The following is a 21,911-nucleotide window of genomic DNA, read 5'->3' as shown; positions in this document are numbered from 1 at the left end:
ATTATGTTTGTTTGTAGGTATGTGTATGTCTGTTTTTATCTTCTCCATAGGTTGTGTTTATCTTGGCATTCAATGGGACAGCAAAGAAAGAATTTCATTGTACAGGGAAACTTGGTTTCCTCACTGTGCACATGACAATAAACGCTTTGAATCTTGAATCTTAAACATTGTACTGCAGCCAGCCACTAGAGGGCCATAGAGACAATCTGGCTTCACTTTTCAATCCCTATTACGACGTCCAATCATGTATACAGTCATTGACGAAGTGTCATATCTTACAAATATTTTTAACCATTATGATAATTAGACAGTGATTAAAAATGGTTTGTTCTGCTTCTGCGGTCAGCGCAGACACCTTCATACAGCACAGTCAAGCCTGTCGTGGCGGAACTGGAGTGTGCGTATATACGAGGTTGTACAGTAACTGCCAAGTGTTTCGAGGGACGAAGCCGCTGTTCGTCTCTTTTAGTTAATGTGTAGACATCGTAAATGTTAACATGACCATTTTTATTAATCGCTGTATGTAACATCTTTTTAGAGAGAAAGACATTAATGTAAACTTTTCTAGTGTCTATAAACCAGAGTGTGTGTGTGTGTGTGTGTGTGTGTGTGTGTGTGTGTGTCTGTGTGTGTGTGTATATGCTGGTTGTCTGTCTTAGTTAAGATGTAGGCACTGTAAACTTTTAGATGCAGACTTTCTTATTAATTACTGTAAACTTTTCTTGTCTTAACTAAAACACAAGCTTTTTTCTCTCAAGTGCATTATGTTTACCATAAAACCACATATGTACAGCACTGTGCAAAAGTCACCTTATTTATTTTTAGTACAAGCTTTGTTACAGATTTTTATTTTATGACTTCTACATTATTGATTCAGTACAAAAACCTTTTAGATTCCAAACATTAGTTTTCCAGCACATAATTAAATGTTACAGAAGAATGTTTGTATGTCAGTAAAGAAAGCCGCAGATTACATAAGAGACACTTTTCAGACAAAAAAACATAATGAAGGCTGCTGGGTTTCGCTGCAGAAATAAGAAGCGAGTCGACAGTCAAAGTCTCCAGAAGAACTGTGGCTGCTTCTGCAAGATGCTCAGTAACACTTACAGCTCATCAAGGATCGTCACACCAAATATTGATTTTTTTTTTTTCATTTATTACTGTTTACTGCTCTTTATAGTATTTTTTAATGTAGAAACATTTAATAAATTGAAGGCATCTTTGCTCTACAGCATTTCTGTGCATGGGCCTAAGACTTTTGCACAGTACTGAATGTGCATTCCACTTTCTACCTCAGACAAGTGATTTGTGAAAGGACTATATCAAAAATGTACTGTGTCCTGAATATCAGGACTTTGTTCCTCTTTGGGGTTGGCAGATCAATCCTATGTAGGGAGCGTATATAGTGAATATGAAGCAGCTTGGAGTTTGGCCTGTCTGTTTACTACAAAACTACAAAAAAAATCCTCTGTAAAGATGGTAAGATTGAATATGCATTTTGAGTTGCCTAAGAAATATAAAATCTGTAAGCATCCCTTTAATTTGATTTGTGTCCTATAAGGTTTTGGTGTGAGAAGAACAGATGCACAGCAGCACTGCTGTGTCTGTCTGTTTATTTGTTTGTTTGTTCGTGTGTTTGTTTACAGCTTTGCTCTGTCTTCTCGTAAGCACTCTATACTTAAATCCATTCCCCACCCAAAAGTTCCTCACTTAACATCACAACACAACAGCAATAAAAAGGAAAAAAAAAAAAAAAAAGACAGCTGTTAGGGAAGCAACTGTGAAGAAAACTTCTGCTTCTCATTGCCAAACCTCATTAAATACGAGCTTTAATTTCTCATATCAAAAGGTATTGTCAGACACCCTGCTTCCTTCCATTTGGAGTGATATTAGTTTGCCATATAGCTATTAATATTTCATCTTTGTGCTCTTTGCAGTCAACATACAGATGTTACCCAAAGTTAGCCATATGTTTTAGCTCATCTAAAACCTGTTTGCTAATTAACTATTAGAAGGATAATGGTGCTCTTTTGAGGGTTGTAGTGGCTGTAGATGACACATTAGATGCAGTATTCATGTTTCCTTCCCCAAAACATTTATCTCTTATTTAACAAGAGCTGTGAAGTTGGATTGTGGGAAATGTGTGCACCCCTGCCTGTAGAAGCAGCTGTGTTACTACAGAAAGCAGCTGTGTTACTACTGAAAAGACATTAGCACATTTTTTCATCTCTGCATTTTTCTCTCTGCTCTCTTACACGCACAAATACAACAAAATGTTTTAAGTAAACAAAAATAAAATTTTAAAAAGCAGTTATTTATAGTTGGAGCTTATGCTTTCTTTTAAGTGCTTGCTAATAGGTGTGTACTGAAATGTTTTTCCAAAGAAATATCCAGAAATTATATTAGTTTTTTTTTAAAGACTAAGAGTTAATTTGCTAAATTTGCTTTCATGTTTAAGTTTGACTTAAATTATATTAAAAATATCAAAATGTAACACTACAAATATTTCGCTTAAAAATGACTATTTACGGCTCTTCACTAATGTGTTTAAAAACAGCAACTTCCTCATAGATCAACGTATTTAAATTATAGGCAGAATTTCCACTTAAGTAAAATTTGTAGCTTTCACATATTGACATGATGTCCATGTTACTACAAAAAAAAAAGTTTTAAATGTATGCGTGTCTATTTAATGAGTTTAATGAATAAACCTGCCATTATTTATGTATTTACTTATTGTTGCACTTACATACAGTATTTTACTTATGTAGAAATTCTACACTTAATTTCCATGAATTATTTCTTTCAGTGCGTTCAGGCCTGGTAGTTATGCATGGTGCAAATCAAGCAGACGATGCACTAATGATAAGTTAATAATAATAAGCATTTTAGACTAATTCTAACCATCTCTTTTATTATAACCCGACTCTTGGTCTCCTGATTGTTCAGTCATCTTACTTCTGATGAAACTGCAGTATTTTGGTGGCCATCCAGGAAGATTACAACAGTTTTCACACGTATAGATTACATTCTGTCACATTTTCTCATTTGTATCACTGCGGTCACTCATAACCAACTTTCTGCATTCATGTGCGAATGCAGTGCTGGATTAACATATGTGACGGTATTAATTAATTTATCACTTGTGTTATAGCCGAGAAAAACATTTGTTCCCTCACCAACCTCTCTGTCATTCTCTCTCTCTCTCTCTCTCTCGCTACAGAGTTACAGGACTGTGACTGTTACAAAGCACTGACACTCGAGACGCCTTCCATAAGTGTCACATAAATGTCTCCTAACAAAAACATCATCACATCAGCGATTATATGTTTTACTTTGTTAAACATTTTTAAAAATCCAATTCTTATTAGCCTTAGATTGTGTGGAGCATTCGCTGTACAAGCCCCTGTGTATGAGCTGTTACTATAGAAACGATAACATATTACAACTAGCGAATTAATATAAATCTTGAGTCGCCTTGGAGCCAGAACTATTGTCCTAGCTGCTGCTTTAGTTACAGAAACTAAATCAACACCTTTTGACCAATCAGAGTTGAGAATTCAGCATCACTGTAGTAACAATGAGGTAACACATCTTAAGCCTATTAATAGTAATGAATAACACAAGAATAAGACGTTTTATTTTGATGCAATATTACATCCAAATATTATGAAAATGAAAATCTGTTTAATGGAAAGCACTCTGTAATATTGATTGCCACCGCTTGCTCCACTCTGCCTGCCTTAGAAACATTTCTGACACAAAAACACAGCACAGTTATTATACGCTGTTCCTAACGTAGGAATGACCTTAAACATGAAGTATCCTGATATAGCTTTGTTTGTCTGGGGCATGACATGGACTTGGAGGATAAATACCAGTGATGTGATTGAAGCACATCTGTTTTGCTAGGACTAAATCTTCATATATTCTCTAATTTTAATTATTATTTTTTTTAAATAATTGGTGTTAAACTATTTGCTATTGTTTCTCGCTATATATAATCATTTTATTATGTCTGGAAGCATTTTTTTTTTTAAATAATTAAGAATTTTGATTGACATCACTGTTCACAAGGTGAGCCTCATTTGCAGTCTCTCACTCTCTTGTGCATTGTTTGCTTTTATTTTTTTCCTCTCTTTCTGCTTTAGTCTTAAAGTAGCCTAAAATAGCACAGCTTGCATTGTTTCATTAGGAGTTATAATGATGTGGTACTTTCTCAGCGCTCTAAGATCAGTGTTCCTCATTATCCTGCACATCTTTCTTCCTATCTCTGGTTTTACCTTATTTGCTGTTTCTTATATTCATGTCTGCAACTAAATTATGATAGTGCTCTGACTTCTAGTTATAGGTGTTTGTTTTTTTGTTTTTTTGTTTTTTGAGTGAGTGAGTGAGTGGGTGCTACGTGAGAAGAGGTTGAAGGAGCTGCTCTGTGTTGTTTGAGAATAGCCCACTCTGCTATGTTCGAGCACGCTGAGAGAGTTACAGACGAGCCACTCGAGGGCCACAGTCAGCCACTGTAGATAATGAGGGAGGGGATCTTCTATAGCACACAGTGAATATTTGATTAGATATTTCTTTTACTTTTTAACGAGTTTACCGTAATTGCTTATTTGTATTTCCATGTTCAGTAGAAACTCTTTAACGTCTCAGTTGGTGGTTACATGAAGTTGAATGTCAGGTCATAATGTCCTGCCTTTTGTGTGTGTGTGTGTGTGTGTGCGCGAGTCTGCATGTGTTTACTGAGCTTTTCTATTTTTTTATTTCATTTTGATTCAGTGCTTTTAATTGGCAATGTCTTGCTATTCTGTTAATCTTGTGTGTGTGTGTTTGTGTGTGTGTGTTGTAGATCCATCCACAGAAAATGACTGAGAGCTGTTTTTGGGTTATAGCCAATGAGGACCGCTATGAGGACGAGGATCTGCTTGGCCGTCTAGCTCTCACCTTCGGCTCTCAGAGACCCGGTCAGTCCATGCGTGCTTTCCTACACACTCCTACGCATCCACATTTACAGTAGTGATTGTGTTGTGTAATTGTATGACTGAATACCACTCATAATAGTGCACAGTGCAATTGTACAATCTATAGTCTCATCTGGCTTCTATTGAGGACTCGAGTTAATGGCAGCAAGCGACCCAAATAAAGCGGAATGATTGAGTGAAAGATTTTTAGACAAGAGAGAAGCTCTTATTTGCATTACAAGAGATGCGTACCTGAAACATGAATCTGAAATGGTATGTAGTGCATGAACATTCCTCACATTGCACAGGGTTCATGAAACCCTCATAGTTCCATATCTGGGGAGAACTGGGATGGATGCTGTTCTTTTCCATTCCAAAATGATTTAATCCTGATTAGTTCAAGTCGTTAAAAAAATCTATATACTCACACGCACACATTTAACACCCTCCTCTTCCATGGCCTTTCTTTAGAACCGTGGTTCTTTATGGTGCAATTTCGCAGTGTCTGTTATGATGATTAATCGTGAAGTCTTTTTCTGCTCCTCTCACTCCTTATTTCTGATTTCGCCCTCTCCCAGTACACTGATAAGATTACAGTTTAGCATGTTTACCAGTCTGTTTGTTTTTAATAAACAAATTTTGCTCAAGGACTCACTTTTTGAACAGCATTATGGGTGATGAGTGATGAATTCCTCTTCATATGGAAGGGCATAGGATTATAACACATCTGTAATATATGTACAGTCAGGGCTGTTTATGAAGAAAATCCTCAAACGAATATCTATCACAACTCTTAGTTGCCTGATGCAAGTTTCATAACTTTTTTTTTAATGATGTGTGTTTGCTTGATGTAGGAAAAAGGCTTTGAATAAATGTATGTCATTTCTGGCGTACTTTATTTTCACTCTGTTTAAATTATGTATCGGTTTTCTGTAAGCAAAATACTGCATGCGAGTAGCCTAGATAATTTCTATTCTAACATTATAAACGTTTTAACAATTTTATCTTTTTGCTGAGTTTTTAATGGTGTTAGTGGCCATATAGTGCGCTAGATACAGTTGAGGTGAAGAATTTACATACACCTACGCAAAAAGATATTCAGTCTCAGTTTTTCACAGCTTCACACATTTCATGTTATTGTTCATTTGTTAAGTCTGTCTTTAGATAGGGCATCTGTCTTTGTTCATATCAGAGGTAAAACAATCAATTAGGTACAGATTAATTTTAGCTTTAATTCAGTATATTAGAATTCCTGTGGGTCAACAGTTTACATACACCAAGTTGACTGTCTCTTTAAACAGTCAGGAAGATTGCAGAAATTAACACACAATGTGTGTTTTAGTATCCTTTTGAGAACTTTCTTTTGACATTATGTTTATTGTAATTAATGCTAGACCTAAAACAAAACCAAATCTTAACTAACAGTTACCAAAAGAAAATCAGTCTGTCTATCTGTCTACTGAAAGATGTGCCTTTCCTTGGGTAGCCAGATGTCCTCACAAGGTCAAAACTGTCAGATATTCTTATCCTATTTTTGTCCACTAAGATATTTAAAAAAGAAAAAAAGAAAGGCTGGAGGGAGTGTGACTATACTTTCAGTTAAGCACACACTTCAAAACTTAAAATAAGACAAATAGCGAAAGCTTTTACTTGGTAGGGAAACATTTTAAAATGTTAATGTAATGCGCTGGGGTGGAGCGGTTGTGTTTTATTTTTCCACTACAGTAAATCAGACTTAATTATGTTAATATACTCTACTCACCCTGGGAGCTGGAGCTGGGAGGATTACTCCATAGGGGGTAAACCTTATTAAAGTACAGTGATTATTAATGGAATAATCATTTATGATAAATTAACCTCAATTTCAACAGTTTATGCACCTGCTGTTCTGGGCTTAAACACTTTATGCAAGTGTATATCAACTCTACTGACCTTTTCTTTGATTCATTATTTTAAATGTAGTCAAAGAGGGTCCAGGCTTCGGCCTTTTAAGGCAGCTCGCTTAAAAACTAAAATTTCTTTCACCCTGTGTGCTCTTCAGAGACGGTAATGCATGTTGAGTGCTTTGCTTGTTTTATTTCAGCATTTTCTGTGTACTGCATCTTAAACTTCTCTCCTTCTTGTGCTCTCTCTCTCTGTCTCTGGCTCTCTTTTGATGTGTGTTCCTGTCTCATGTTTTTCTTCTGCTCTTTGCTGAGCACACTTCAGCCTCTGTCTTGTTGTTCATCTCCATTGCTCCTAACGCATGTTGCCTGGTTTAAATCATCACTCAAACACTCTCAATTTCCCACAAGTGCTCTGACATCTGTGTTGTGTTACTGAACTACAAGTACATGGCTCCCTGTTGCTCCTTTCTGTACGCGGCCTTGTTACCATTTTATTTCCTTCATTAATAATGAGGCCATCTCTCCTCATTCTTCTGCTAAAAGAGCTGCTGCTGTTTACTCATCCTGTATCTAGAACAGGAATTTTATTACTGTTTGAAAGACGAACGGATTGAACATGGACATTGAGCCTTTTGGCCTCAAATCAGCCGTTTCGTAGTTGACGTATTTACTTACATACGTACAAGCTCTTACTATCTGATTTACCAAAGTACTAAAATTACCCATTAAACAAAGCTGCTACTGGAGTAGTGGGAGATCTGAGTGGCTGAACTCCCTCTCTCTCTCTCTCTCTCTCTCTCTTTCTTTCTGTCTCTCTGTCTGTTGCTCTGCATGTGTGAGTGTGTGTGTCTGTGTGTGCAAATGCCTGTGCGAATGCGCGTGCACAATGGACACCTAGTTTTCCCGGGATAGACTCCAGATTCACCACGATCCTGACCATGAGAAAGTGTTAACTGAAGATAAATGAATAAACATAAGAATGAATGAATCAATAGTGCTAGAGTATTAATGAGCCTGTCATTTTATACTGCCTCAGACAGAACTAACATTAGCAATAACCATGCTCTATGCGTTTGTATTGTGAGCTTAAAATGGTCTAGCTTTCTCAAGTAAAGTTCATGAGAAGGCAACAATAATAATATAATAAAAACATTTGATAAAAGTTTTGTTTTCACTTATATTTAGCTGGAATTGACAGTCCAAGATCTCAAGTCTCAGTGTAATGCTTGTAACGTGTAGTTAACACAATTTGGCATTAATTCACAGAAAATGATTGACTCCAGTGGTGCCTGTTTATGGGGATTTATTCAGGGCCCTCAAGTCTGTGGGCTTCAAATAATAACTGCTTTCATCACAGCAAAGCTTTAACATTCAGATATGGATTATTTCTCATTTGACTATGCATGTGTTATGACTAGAAGTGACACACTGACAATACACACACACACACACACACACACACACATTCTTTTCTCTCTTTGTGACAGGCTCTATCCTGCACCTTCTTGTGTTAGGAAATTTCTAGCTGCCCGTTAAACTGTGAATGGATCTGCCGCAACACTGTAATTCTCTGACATTCCCTGCTTGTTGACTCCCCTATGTCTGTTTCAGGCTTATATGATTTTGCTGTCCCTTTAAGAACTAGGTCTGAGACGCTGTGCCTCTTGTGGCTAAGGCCTCCCGGCGTGTACTTTATATGGTTGGTTAGTTTTGATGCTGTGTCTCTGTGTTAGGTCTCTAAGTTATTGCTAAAGTGGGCTTGTTTCTCTCTTGCCTCTGCAGATGTCACATTGACATGAATTAGAGAGGGAGCAGGTGTGTGTGTGTGTGTGTGTGTGTGTTTGTTTGTGTGTGTGTGTGTGTGTGTGTGTGTGTGTGTGTGTGTGTGTGTGTCAGTCACTTAGAGGGGAAGATTGGGGTGCGTAAGTGTGTGAACACAGGTGTTTTGGGTGGCAGCAGGCAACATCTGCAGGCTTGTAAATTCCCCCAGATGTAGTGGAGGCCCTGGGGAGCAGGTGCTGGAAGTTTTGTACTGATCACATAATCCAAGGCTTAAGAAGAACAGGACAGGATCTGAACACATTTAATGCATGTTTATAAATAGCATGTTTATCTTTACAAGTTCTATTTCAGTTACATTACAGACTGTTTCTTGTTATTAACACACACTTTTTTAAAGCTCAGGTGCCAGCCACAAAATTGTGACGTGCACACACCATTTACTTTTGTCATGCTCTCAATTCACCTTTTTATATTCTCTAACTGGTAGTATTAAGCCCAGGTTGTTGTTTTTTCCCCTTTAAAGATTTAATAGATTATCAGTTTACAACTCTTGGTGTAGTTTAAGAGTTTCTGGGGCTCCCAGAAACTTAACTTAAACTTCTCCTTGTAAATGTCTTTGCACTAAAATACTCTGCTGAATTCTCTCTGATGAAGGTCTTTTGTCTAAAACGTTCTGTTTTCCTGGAACTTGTGTTTACCTGAATACTATTGCTTAGGTGTTCAGTTGAGTTGAGATCTGATGACTGTAAAGGCCACAGCATATGATTTACCCTCATCAGATCATCCCGTGAGCCTCGTGCCCTGTGGGTAAGAAGAGTCTGTGTGGAAATTAAGGCTGCAAGGCTTTTACCATCATGTCATAGTCATTGAATTGACTATATTCTCCAATTTGCTTTCAAATCATTTACAAAAATTACATCTACATATTGTTTTGTCATATGTGGTATTTAGAGTGTTTGAACCGAACTTCTGTGTATTTGCTTCTTGTGTGTTATTACATTGGGAATATGTGAACTCCCAGACTGAGACTGATTGCGAGAAGTGGTCTCAGTCTTCCAAGAAATCCCCAGCGCAGTTCAGTTGCAGTGAGAACGTGATTGTTTTTTTTTTTTCTTTTTTCATTTTTTCCTCCTAATCTCTCCTATTTTTCTTTCTTCCTCTCACTCTTTCCCCCTCATCTCTTTTCTCTTTTCCTTTTTTCTTTCTTCCTTCCTTTCATCTCCTCTCCCCTCTCCTCTCCTCTCCCCTCCCCTCTCCTCTCCTCTCTCATCCCATCTCCCCTCTCCTCCCCTCTCCTCTCTCATCCCATCTCCCCTCTCCTCCCCTCTCCTCTCTCATCCCATCTCCCCTCTCCTCCCCTCTCCTCCCCTCTCCTCTCTCATCCCATCTCCCCTCTCCTCCCCTCTCCTCTCTCATCCCATCTCCCCTCTCCTCCCCTCTCCTCCCCTCTCCTCTCTCATCCCATCTCCCCTCTCCTCCCCTCCCCTCTCCCCTCTCCTCTCCTCTCTCCTCCTCTCCCCTCCCCTCTCCTCTCTCATCCCATCTCCCCTCTCATCTCCCCTCCCCTCCCCTCCCCTCCCCTCTCCTCCCCTCTCCTCTCCCCTCCTCTCCTCTCCCCTCCCCTCTCCCCTCTCCTCTCCTCTCTCATCCCATCTCCTCTCTCCTCCCCTCTCCTCTCCTCTCCTCTCCTCTCTCATCCAATCTCCTCTCTTCTCCTCTCTCATCCCATCTCCTCTCTTCTCCTCTCTCATTCCATCTCCTCTCTTCTCCTCTCTCATCCCATCTCCTCTCTTCTCCCCTCCTCTCCTCTCTCATCCCATCTCCTCTCTTCTCCTCTCTCATCCCATCTCCTCTCCTCTCCTCTCCTCTCCTGTGAATGTTTGTCCCTCAGGATCCATCATTTTGCTGCCCCTGTCACCTCACACAGCTGTTAACCACAGCTGGCACGACTGTCTGGACCCTGCAGTTGTGTGTGTGTGTGTGTGAAAGAGAAAGAAGCAGATGTGCATGTGAGACAGTGGGCAAAAGACAGACACATCTGTTCACAGATATATGTCAGTGACATTTAATCTACATGTTTGCTTGGTTTTTGTTTTGTATGCTTGGAGATTGTGATTTACTGATAAAAAGCAAGTCTAGACTAATAATGAAGATTCTCTTTCCGTTCCTCTTTCTCTCAAGCTTTCCCCATTTATCTACTCTATTAGACTGAAACTCTCTGAAACTGTTCTCCGTCAACCATCTGACCTGTAGGCTTTAGCTGCTGACTCATGCCTGCCTCTCTCTACATATACACACACACACACACACACACACAGACACACACACTTTCTCTTTTATCCGCATAGTTTTGTTGTTCTTGCGTCATACTTTCTTGCTGTTCTTTCTCTCTGAGACTGTTATTTTCTCTCTCATTTTCGTTTAATCACAATCTTGTGCTTGTTTTTCTCTTTTGTTATGTAAGATTTTTTTTCTATTCTAATTTCACAAAAGCAGTTTGTGTTTTGTGTCTATTTTATAAAGAAAGCTTTAGAAACAGCCGCTATAAAAAGGCGAGTAATCGACACTTAATCATAACTTTTAGACAACTGGACATGTTTGTTTTCAACTAGTTGGTATAATTTGTTTAGCTTTCTCGCAGTCTTTTACAGCTGACCTGCTGTGTTTGACTCACCAGGAGAATTGAGCCGCTTGTGTTTGGACAAAAGAAATTTAGAAGATGGAACTGTGTATTATAATGTTTTTGAATGTGCAGAAACATGGTTTAGTCTGCAAACATTTCAGTGCTTCAGACACTTTGAATTGTGTGTAAATACTTTTTTATTCTTTTCATGTTGAAAGTTACTTTATGCTCTGTCTTTTAAATCATCTGTACTGTTGCTGTTGTAATAACTATTGCACCAGAAACAAGGTTCCTTTCTTCCTTCCTTCCTTCCTTCACTTGGTTCTATCCTTCCTTCCTCCCTCCTTCACTTTAGTTCCTCCCGTTCTCCCTTTAGTTCCTCCCTTCCTTCTTTCCTTCGTCCCTTTAGTTCTGTCCTCCCTCCCTCTATTTACTTCCAGTGTTCCCTCTCTTCCTTCATCTCCTCCTTTTCCCCCCTCCCTTTAGTTACTTCCTTCCTTCTTTAGTTCCTTAATTCTCTGTCTCCCATTAACTCCGTTACTTTCCCCTTGCTTTTCTTTTCCTCTTGTCCTTTCTATCTTCCTTGTCTCTGTGTGTGTGTGTGTGTGTGTGTGTGTGTGTGTGTGTGTGTGTTGTGTAGTGTATTAAATAGTGCTGGTGAAGTCAACCTGTAACGTCACCACTAAGGGAAGATTGTGGCTCCTTACCATTCTTTCTTTCCCTCTGTATGCTTTTTAGCTCTCTTTACGCTTACCTGTAGTCCCTTTTCTACATCCTCGCACCCCCAACACACACACGCGCACACACACACACACACACACACACACACACACACACACACACACACACACAGATCTAGGATGTCTGGAAGCCTGGCAGTGCTGATCCAGACAGGGAATTATAGCAAGCAGCTACAGAGTCGAATGGCTTTTCTACATTCAGCTTAACACTTGTTCCTTTTGTTGCATTTCACCTGCCAGTGAAAGCAAAAAGACAGTGTCAAAAAAAGAGCTGCAGATCAGTGCAATCTCGTCTTAGCCACTGTCATGCTATGTATGGTTTAATACTGACCTTGCTGCTGTTCACAGTGCTGGTTTGTGTCTGTGTATATGCAAGTTGTGAATAGATTTTTAGCTTCATGGCTGTCCAGTAGGCCGACGTGTCCTCACATGGTTTCAACACGTCTGTGACTGATGTTACAGCATAGCAGAGAGAGGTAAGGTACGGTATGGAGTGACATTTAAAAAAGGTCTGTAATGACACACATAAGTGGAGTGCGTAGGCAGGCGAGTGTGGTACTGAGCAATTCAAGGGATTTGCACTCATTTAGCTGTTTGGAGGGGCAGGAAAGAAATGAGTCTTTAACAGTGCAGTCATGCATTTTTTGTGCGTTTTTTAATTTATTTATTTATTTGTACTTTGTACTTTGTGATAACAGTGTCCTCTTAATGCACAATGACAGGCTTTCTGTATGTGTATATGTGTCTGTGTGAAATGAGGGGAGACCCTAAAAAAATAAAAGACCTGGAATTATAGAATGCATTTAACTTAAAATGTTTTATTATAACTATTATGTTATAATAATACAAATAGAAATGTTTGTAGGTGACAGTTTAACTCACTCTAGTTAGGCATGTACACTAGATGGCCAAAAGTATGTGGACACCTGATCATCACACCCGTATGTGGTTCTTCTCCAAACTGTTGCCACAAAGTTAAAAGCACACAATTGTAGAGAATGTCTTTGTGTGCTGTAAAATCTACAATTTCCCTTCACTGGAACTAAGAGGCTGAAACCTGTTCCAGCATGACGATGCCCCTGTGCACAAAGCGAGCTCCATGAAGACATGGTGTGTGAAGGTTGGAGTGGAAGAAGTCGAGTGTCCTGCACAGAGCCCTGACCTCAACCCCACTGAACACCTTTGGGATGAACTGGAACACCGACTGAACCCCAGACCTCCTCACCAACATCAGTGCCTGATCTCACTAATGCTCTTGTAGCTGAATGATCACAAATCCCCACAGCCACGCTCCAACATCTAGTGGAAAGTCTTTGCAGTGGAGTGGAGGTTATTATAACAGCAAAGGGGAACTAAATCTGGAATGAGATGTTCAGCAAGCACATAAGAGAGTGATGGTCAGATGTCTGCAAACTTTTGGCCATATAATGTAACTAATGTAAGTAATTGCTGGGTAATGATAGTCAGCTGGAGAACCAACCTGAGACTTTCCCAAAAAAGTCACAAAATGATGTATAGTATGACGCAGCATTTGCAATAACTACTGTAATGCAGCCGCTGGTTCTTACTGAGTTCTCGCCAGATCGTCACTGGTTCTTCACAGAAAACCCTGGTGGTTATCCATGGTTCATAAACTTCAAAAAAAAACATTAACTTTTTACATGTAAATTTACACTCACCACTGAAGAAGAAGTTATAGGAATCTGTCACCAGCTTTGGAGGTCAATTTACCAGTAGCTCTGACCATTGTCACAAACTGATAGCTCCATATGGTGTACGTGAGTATGAGGGATAAGAAAAGAAAGAAAGGGAAGGATGGCTGCGTGACGGAGGTATTTATTGTCATCTTGGAAGACACCACTTCCATCAGGAAGGAAAGGGAGGGAACCTGAAACTGCACATTAAAACACAATCTCGGTTAAACGTTTTGGTTCACAAATGTATTTTCATTAAGTGTAGTACTATTATTGAAATGGTTCAAAATACAGACACAATACAAAGTCATTTTTGGATTTATTAGTTTGCAGATGATACAGTAAAACCCTAAACACAAACCACACAATGGGGAAGAAAAAGTGTGTTGTGCACATGTGCAGATGTAATTTTTGTCTCAATCATGCAGTACAGTGAAGTTGAGCTGGCAGCTGATCATTGCCAAGTGTGTTCATTAATAAATCCAACTATGGCAACGAGATGAGCTTGTGTTGACCTGTGTGGTCTTGACTCTCATGTTTAAACAGTATCTCATTACTTTTGCCATGTTGTTGGCTCTTCTGACATTAGTACATGTCCATATTTCTTCACTGTTGCCCTGGCAGCGTGTGTGTGTGTGTGTGTGTGTGTGTGTGTGCGCGCACATGCTTTTTTTCCCCTGCACAGTCTCTCTATACTCACACCCCCCCTTTGAAACTTTGGAAGAACAGCTTGCCCTTAATAGCACAGGTTGTGAAATATTAAACATGTTAAAACATTATTTAAAAGTTAATCTTGGGTCTTGGTACTGGCGCCATTCAAATGCTGCATACTTAATATTTCATAACCTGTAGGAGATAAAATCAGCTGACCTTTTGTGGAAGGTCTTGGACCTCTCTTTTATTTATTTTCCCCATACAACTGTTCACGTTTTGCTCTATCTTACTGAAGCCTTAGTGAAAAACCATTCAAAAGTATTTGAATTGGTAATAAATTAAGCTAATGAATAGGTTTCGGGGTCGACGTATATCCTCACAAATATTCGTCTTACCACAGTGGTATAATGTGCCTCTCCTCTTGTTGCAGAAACCTTCATAGACCCAAATTCAAGTGTGATGGTCAGATGTACACAAACTTTTGGCCATATACTATGTCTTCACCTTTAGGGACAGAATGTTATACACACACACACACACACACACACATATATGTATATATAGATAGATAGATAGATAGATAGATAGATATAGAGAGAGAGAGAGGGAGAGAGCGACGGAGACTTATGTAATTTCTGCAGAGGGAGTGGGTTTTTTGGTTGTTTTTTTTGGTTAGAGGGAAGGCTTGTGAGTGTTCTCATTGTAATTCCTGTTCACGTGGCAGGCATCAGATGGCTCTAAATATTTAAAAATGGCTCCTTTAATTTTGCATTATTTTCCTTGTTTATGACCAATGCAGTATAGCACCGGCGTAACACAGAGGTGCTCAGTCTATGGGGCACGCTCCACTAGGAACTGCAGGGCGGCATGTTTGAGGGTCGAGATAAAAAATGCCACAAAATAAATATGTATCAGACCTGCCAAACTTTACACATTTTGTGTAGGCGCTCTGTGTTTTCACTCTGGAGTAAGAAGCTGTCTTCATTTTTCCCCAAATATATATGGCAGATGATCCAATTGATTGACAGTTATTTTGTTAGTATTGATGGATATTGTCAGTAACTGAAGCCCTTGCTCATTTCCCCCATCTCCCATCCCCTTTCTGTCTAGGTAAATAGAGAATATTTTTTAGTTCATTAATGTGAAATAAAATGTATGTGTTAGCTAACATTTAATAGTTAATATTTAGGTCAACAATGAAGAGAGATAAAGGCCAAAACAACAAACAAACAAACAAATAAATAAGCTTACAAAGAAGTGTCAAATCTAACAGTATAAGTAATGTTAATGGTAACGATAATTGGACAGCCATTTAAAATGCTGTTTGTCCGCTTTGCAGTCCTGTGCCAGCAAAACAGCAGGAAATCAACAGTCAGCCACGTGGAACCATTTCATAGTTTCTGCAAGGGACATTAGACAAACAATTTGCGAAAATGTTGTGTGATTTATTTTTAGTGTTTACTGTGTTTACCAGTTGATAAGACTTGGCCTGTTTTTTGTTAGTTTTTTTTTTAAACATGTATGCTGCATTAGTTTGAGTATTGATTTCTTTTTTGTTTGTGGGGTTTTGTGGGGTCTGAAAAACTGGGACGTGGACCTCATGGGGAAAAAAGTTTGATTATGTCTGGTGTAACATATTACGTATAATGGTAACACAACTTTAGACAGTATTTGTTTTTGTATTTAAAAAGAAAAGCGTGATAACGTTTGCTAATCATGAGACACTTTTAGGTACGATTGCGTCTACTGGAAAATCATTGCTTTCCTACTAAATGCCTCAAACCTATATTGCTTCAAGAGATGCTCAGTTTGTTCTGAAAGAAACCACTCAGAATTTTTCTACCATGATTTTCTACTTGATTTATATAATTTTGTCCTTCTTCTCTTTTCCTTCTAGATAGATAAGAGTGTATTGGTGTTTTCTACTCTTTTTTTCCTGTATTAGTCCAGGTTAGCAGCTAATTTCAGCCTAGAGTCTGTGGCCTACCCTGCTATTCCTATAATTACCTGACAGGTGGAAAAACAGCGCAAAGAGAACAATGAAAGACAAGCATGAGGGAGGCGAGGGTGATAACGAAGGGAGGGCTACTCCTCCTTTAACTGCAGCTCTTATTTGGACTCTGGGCACGCTTTCTATTTCTCTCCGCTGTGCTTTTCTGATGCTATCTCTTACGCCTACATACAGCAGAAACATTGCATTAGCTTATTTCTCCAGAGATTAAGTCTTATATCTCTCATAAAGCAATTTTCCAATGAAACACAGATAATGTGAGACTGAGGAACTCTTGGGTAGGAAAGATAGTTAGTGTGTTATGGATGTGCTGCTACGGTCGAGCTTTCCGGACTTCAGCAGGAGGAAATTGTACTCTAGGCCCTTTACACATTCAATTTTGAAAGCGCAGCATGTAGATGTATGGATATGTATGGTTAAGAGTGTGTGATCCAATCAGGGCAGTACATCATTGTGACAGGAGCCGTAGTGGTCTCCCTTCTCTAAACACACACACACACACACTCACACACACACACACACACAGACACACACTGAAATGAAACAATGGTCCGAGGATACTGAGGCCATAGCCGTGAGCTTGTGGAGAAAGTGCTGAGCAAAGATATAAATTATGATCCATTTTTGTTTTGAAATTTTAGAAAAGCTTGGAGAGGTGTGTGTGTACATGTGTACATCTATAGCTTTATAAAAAATAATAAAATAACTTTATTATTTTTTATAGATGTCCCCACAAGAATAGGAATATCTGACAGTTTTGACAAACTGCTTTTTTTTTTAATGAATTAATTTACCTATTTATTTATTTGTTTGTTTATTTGTTTGTTTGTTTCTTATTTAAACAAAAAAAAATATATATATTTATTTAAATTTATATATATAATTTACTTGTTTTTGCATCTACTTATAGTTTCTCCATTTATGCCAGCCAATCTTGTTGCTATGTGCCTGCACTGTGCACGCTTTTATTTGTGACTGAATCACATTTTCAATGTGGATATGGTGGACATGCCCTTACAACTCTTTTTTTTTTTTTTTTTAATGTTCATTGTCCTTTTTAAACCTTGAAACAGTTTATTCCATTAAATGATGAATCCTGACCTCTGTTCAGCCTGAATGTGGAGCACTTTGTCTGTGGAGTGCAGATATCTGCCTTAATTATTGATCAGTGTTTTGTATTTCTGTTGAAAACTTGAACAGTAAGGAGGGAACAAGTGCTATGAAGCATCTGTGCCCTTTCCCTCTTTGTTTAAAGGAACAGACATAAGTACTCTTTTTGGAATGCTCGCCAGTTTTAAGCCATTCTTCTCAAATATTGGTCCTTATTTGTCTTCCATTTACCTCATTGACGATTAAAGGAGGTGAACTCCATTATCCTTTAGCCTTTCAGAGCTGTTCATTGGGGGAAAAAAAAAATCTTTTCACCTTCAACTAAACATTATCAGATACCTATGTAAAATTATTCTCTGCTTTTTATTCTTACTGTACCCTATGTCACCACTTGTCTGTTAAATGTGTTTTTTTTTTTTTTCTTCCCCAAATTGATTTTTGGGACCACTGATCTGTGGTTATATTTTTAGTGGTACCTGGGATGCTTTAAATCAATATCTGAATGAATGACTCCACCAGGGGGTGATGTGAGTGGTGAAATTGTCTCCTGTTGAGAGCTCCTTGGAAACCAGGAGGAGAAACAAGAAGAGAGATATAGGCAGGGGCATGTGTCTGTGTTTTAAACACTTTGCATGGGGCCCACATGCACCATGTGGTGTGAGAACACAAGACATATGAAAGCCGATGATCACTGCTCTTTGCATCATTTGGTTAGGCTGTATTTGTTTAGCCAATTTGTCATTTCTCAGCGATTGCCCCCAAGAGTAACGGAATCATACAGAAAAAGTCCTGCCTAAGATAGAGGTCAATTTTGATACAAAACAATCCTGGACAGAAGGACATGGCAGACAGCATTCGTGATTCAGATGAGATTCTTTGTCCTCCATGTTGTCTGAAAACAGCTAATCTGACCCCTGTTTACTGAGGCTACGAACTGGTCTTTAGGTTATTACTGGAAATTTGAATTAGATGTATACTGAATGCAGTTTTGATCTGAATGTGAAGTCCCCTTCCTTTAACTTAATTTAAAAAAAATATTTAAATTATTTCATTAATTAAGTTTGTGGACATCTGACCATCACATCCATATGCGGGTGTGGGTCTTCCTCACACTGTTGGCACGCATATATATATATATATATATATATATATATATATATATATATATATATATATATATATATATATATATATATATATATATATATGTGTGTGTGTGTGTGTGTATGTTTGTATGTATGTTAAGCTGTAGATATCATCATGTATGCAACAGGTGCATGGGCATAGCAGATTGAGACACAGTTTGTAAATCTGCTGTATTTATTTGCATAGTCAATTAAGGCTTTTAATGGTGTTTTAACAAGATCTAAGGCTGCAGACGGTCCACTGGCTAACTTACTTTTCACACAGCATGGAGCGTCTTCATTTCACTATTATGCATGATTGTCCATATGGCTACCTGCAACTAACCAGCTAACGCACTGCCTCTCCTCTCTCCCTCTCTTTCTCATGCTGTTGCTGTATGCACCTGTTGTCTGCTTGCTGGAACAGAACCAAAAGGTCAGTCTGTCTATTTTACTGCTTCTCCGTCCTCTGCTCTTCTCTCCACTTTTTGGTTCTTCCTTCCTTCCTTCTTTTTTTTTTTTTTTTAAACACAGACGCACACAGAGACGCACACAGACAAAGACACACACAGACATGACCACTCATAGTGCTCATTTGGTGAATCATTCTGCTTCCTGATCTCCTCTTTGGAGTACACTCACTCCTTTTGTCTTACCCAGAGGGTAAGTATGTACCAGTTGCATTTATGAGGAGGACACTGACTAACTCTGTTGGCTTGTCTTTAAATGTCAAGGGACTGGCTCTGATCTAAATTAAGATCCAAGCCTTATTTTGTTTCCCCCTCATTCTTTTTTTGCTAAGCACATACATTAAAACAAACATACACTTCTATGACCAGGTTATTAAAACGCCCCTCAATTATCCCCGAGTTGAAGTACCCCCTGACCTTACCTCAGAAAGTATTCATACCCCTTCACTTTTTGCACACTCTTTTGTATTATAGATTTAATTTAAAATGAATTAAATTAACTTTTTTGCCCATTTATGTTCACCGTGCTTGGGACAACTGACGGTAGTATCGGGAATCGCTGGCAGATTCCAATTATCGTGATGTCTGTCAAGTCAGAGGATTTAAATGTCTGTGGTAAAACATGGTGTCAGTAGCTTGAAGCTTGACAAACAATTTGTGTTGTATCTCATAATAGGTTTCCTTTTCTCCAATTTTACATCCTATATGAACCATAATAAGCTGTGTTGTCTGACTTTGGACAGAGCAACAAACCACCTTTCTCTGATGCATCTCTGTGTCCCTTGTCCATCTGTGTATGAGCAGATGAAGCAGTGAATGACTTCGCTTGCAAAACAAGAGCGAAGATTTAAATTAAGAAAATGACACAATGTTTGTTGTTCATCAGGGAGATTTCACTATACAAGAATAAAATAAGTATCTCTACTGCTGTTCACTACAGAGCACATGCACGTGTAGTTTATATGACTTTATTTAAATTTTATAATGAGCTTAGTTACAAAAAATAAATAAATAAATCTGCGATAGGGGCACATTAGATGGCATTTTACATGTGATCTCACAAGCTTAGTTTATGCCCAATAATCTATGATGACAAAGTGAAAAAGATTTTAGAGTGAGTGATTTATTTATTTATTTATTTTCATTTATTTTGTTTTTATACAAATTTATTAAAAACCGAAAACGCAAATCTCTCATCAAGTATTCAGATTCTAGACTCTGAGCTCTGGTGCACTCTGTTTCGTTTGATTAATTTGAATTTTCTCTAGAACTTGTCTAGAGTAAACCTTTGGCAGATTCAGTTTTGTTGGATGTGTTTTAGACACACACACACACACACACACACACCTACCTGATAGACAGTGCATGTCAGACCAAAAGCACCAAAGCCATGAAGTCCAAGAAACACTCCATATAACTCCGTGATCAGCTTGTGTCAAGACATAGATCTGGGTAAGGGTATAAAACCAGGTCCCAAAGCTTTGAATGTTCCCAGGGGCACAATGGGCTCAATCATTGTGAAATAGAAGAATTTTGTAACCACCAGGACACTTCCTAGAGCTGGCCATCCGGCCAAACTCAGTAACCAGGTTAGAATGGCCAAGAACTCAATAGCTACTCTAACAGAGCATCAAAAGTCTTCCAGAGACATGTGAGAACCTGCTGGGAGGACAACCACCTCAGAAATATTCCATCAGTCATGATTTGATGGTCGCGTGGCTAGACGGAAGGCACTACTGAGTAAAAGGCATATAGCAGGCACTTAAATGACTCTAAGAGCATGAGGAAAAGATACTCTGGTCTGATGAGGCAAAAACCTTTTAGGCTGAACTCTGTGCACTACATCTACATGTGTGAAAACTAGGTGCAGCTCATCAGCTGGCTAATACCATACTCACGGTGAAGCATGGTGATGGCAGCATCATGCTGTGGGGTACTTCTCAGCAGTAGGCACAGGGAGACTGGTGAGTATTGAGTGAAGGATGCATTCAGCCAAATACAGAGGAGGTCTTGATCTACTGGAGTGAAGGTTCACCTTTCAGCACAACATCGACCGGATGCATACAACCAAGACAATGTTGGAATGGATTGGTGAGAAGCCTCTGAATGTCTTTGAGTGGCCGAGATAAAGTCCAGACTTGAGCTCCTTAGAACATTTGTGGAGAATCCAGATATGCAAAGCTTGTAGAAACATACCCAAAACAGTCAAAACTGTAATTGCTGTCAGTGGTGCTTCTACTAAGTACTGAATAATGGGTCTGAATACTTGTGTAAATTAGAGATTTCAGTTTTTGATTTTAAATTAATTTAATAAAAAAAAATTAATCTTTTGCTTTGTCATTATGGGTTATTTTGTGTAGATTTATGACAAAACAGTAAGTTTAATCCATTTTAAATTAAACAATAAATTGTGCAAAACCTACAGGGGTCTGACTGCTTTCCAAACTTCACATTCTTCCATTATATATGAACATAAGAACTGACTCCGTCCACCGTGTCACTTGTGAGAATACTTGATTCTTCTTGCAATGAGGTCCTAATCGCTGCCTTAACACTAAAACTTTTGTCCCCTTGGATTGGTGTAAAATTGTAAATGAAAGGTTACCACAGCTTGCTTAGAACACTGTTGATCTCTGCCTATCTGCAGGCCTGGGTAGATAATTTTCTCATTTTGCAGTAGATCAGAATCAACAAAGACAATTATTTCACTGAGACGAGATTTTTACTGTTTAAGAAGATGGAGAGAAGATCCTGAAGCATTTGGTCAGTCTTTACTAAAGACAAAATTGCCAGCTGTATCTTTGCATAATTAGAGATCTTACTTTTCACATTTAATTAGTTTCTGTTTTAAAATTT

General features: G+C 38.6%; 1 protein-coding gene across 3 annotated transcripts in view; it reads left to right on the top strand.

Moving 5' to 3' along the window:
- The window catches only part of diaph3 (diaphanous-related formin 3), a 324,811-nt gene that overhangs the window by 148,817 nt on the left and 154,083 nt on the right, over nt 1-21,911 (top strand). For all 3 annotated transcript variants that reach the window (XM_053238349.1, XM_053238350.1, XM_053238348.1), the window contains one exon: nt 4,850-4,964. In XM_053238349.1, coding sequence (XP_053094324.1) covers nt 4,850-4,964 — 115 coding nt within the window. The remainder of the gene's footprint in view (nt 1-4,849; nt 4,965-21,911) is intronic.

The sequence above is a fragment of the Pangasianodon hypophthalmus genome, chromosome 11 (assembly GCF_027358585.1).
Source record: "Pangasianodon hypophthalmus isolate fPanHyp1 chromosome 11, fPanHyp1.pri, whole genome shotgun sequence".
NCBI classification, from domain to species: domain Eukaryota; kingdom Metazoa; phylum Chordata; class Actinopteri; order Siluriformes; family Pangasiidae; genus Pangasianodon; species Pangasianodon hypophthalmus.
The sequence above is the reverse complement of the archived record's forward strand: the minus strand, read 5'-3'. Positions and strand labels throughout refer to the sequence as shown.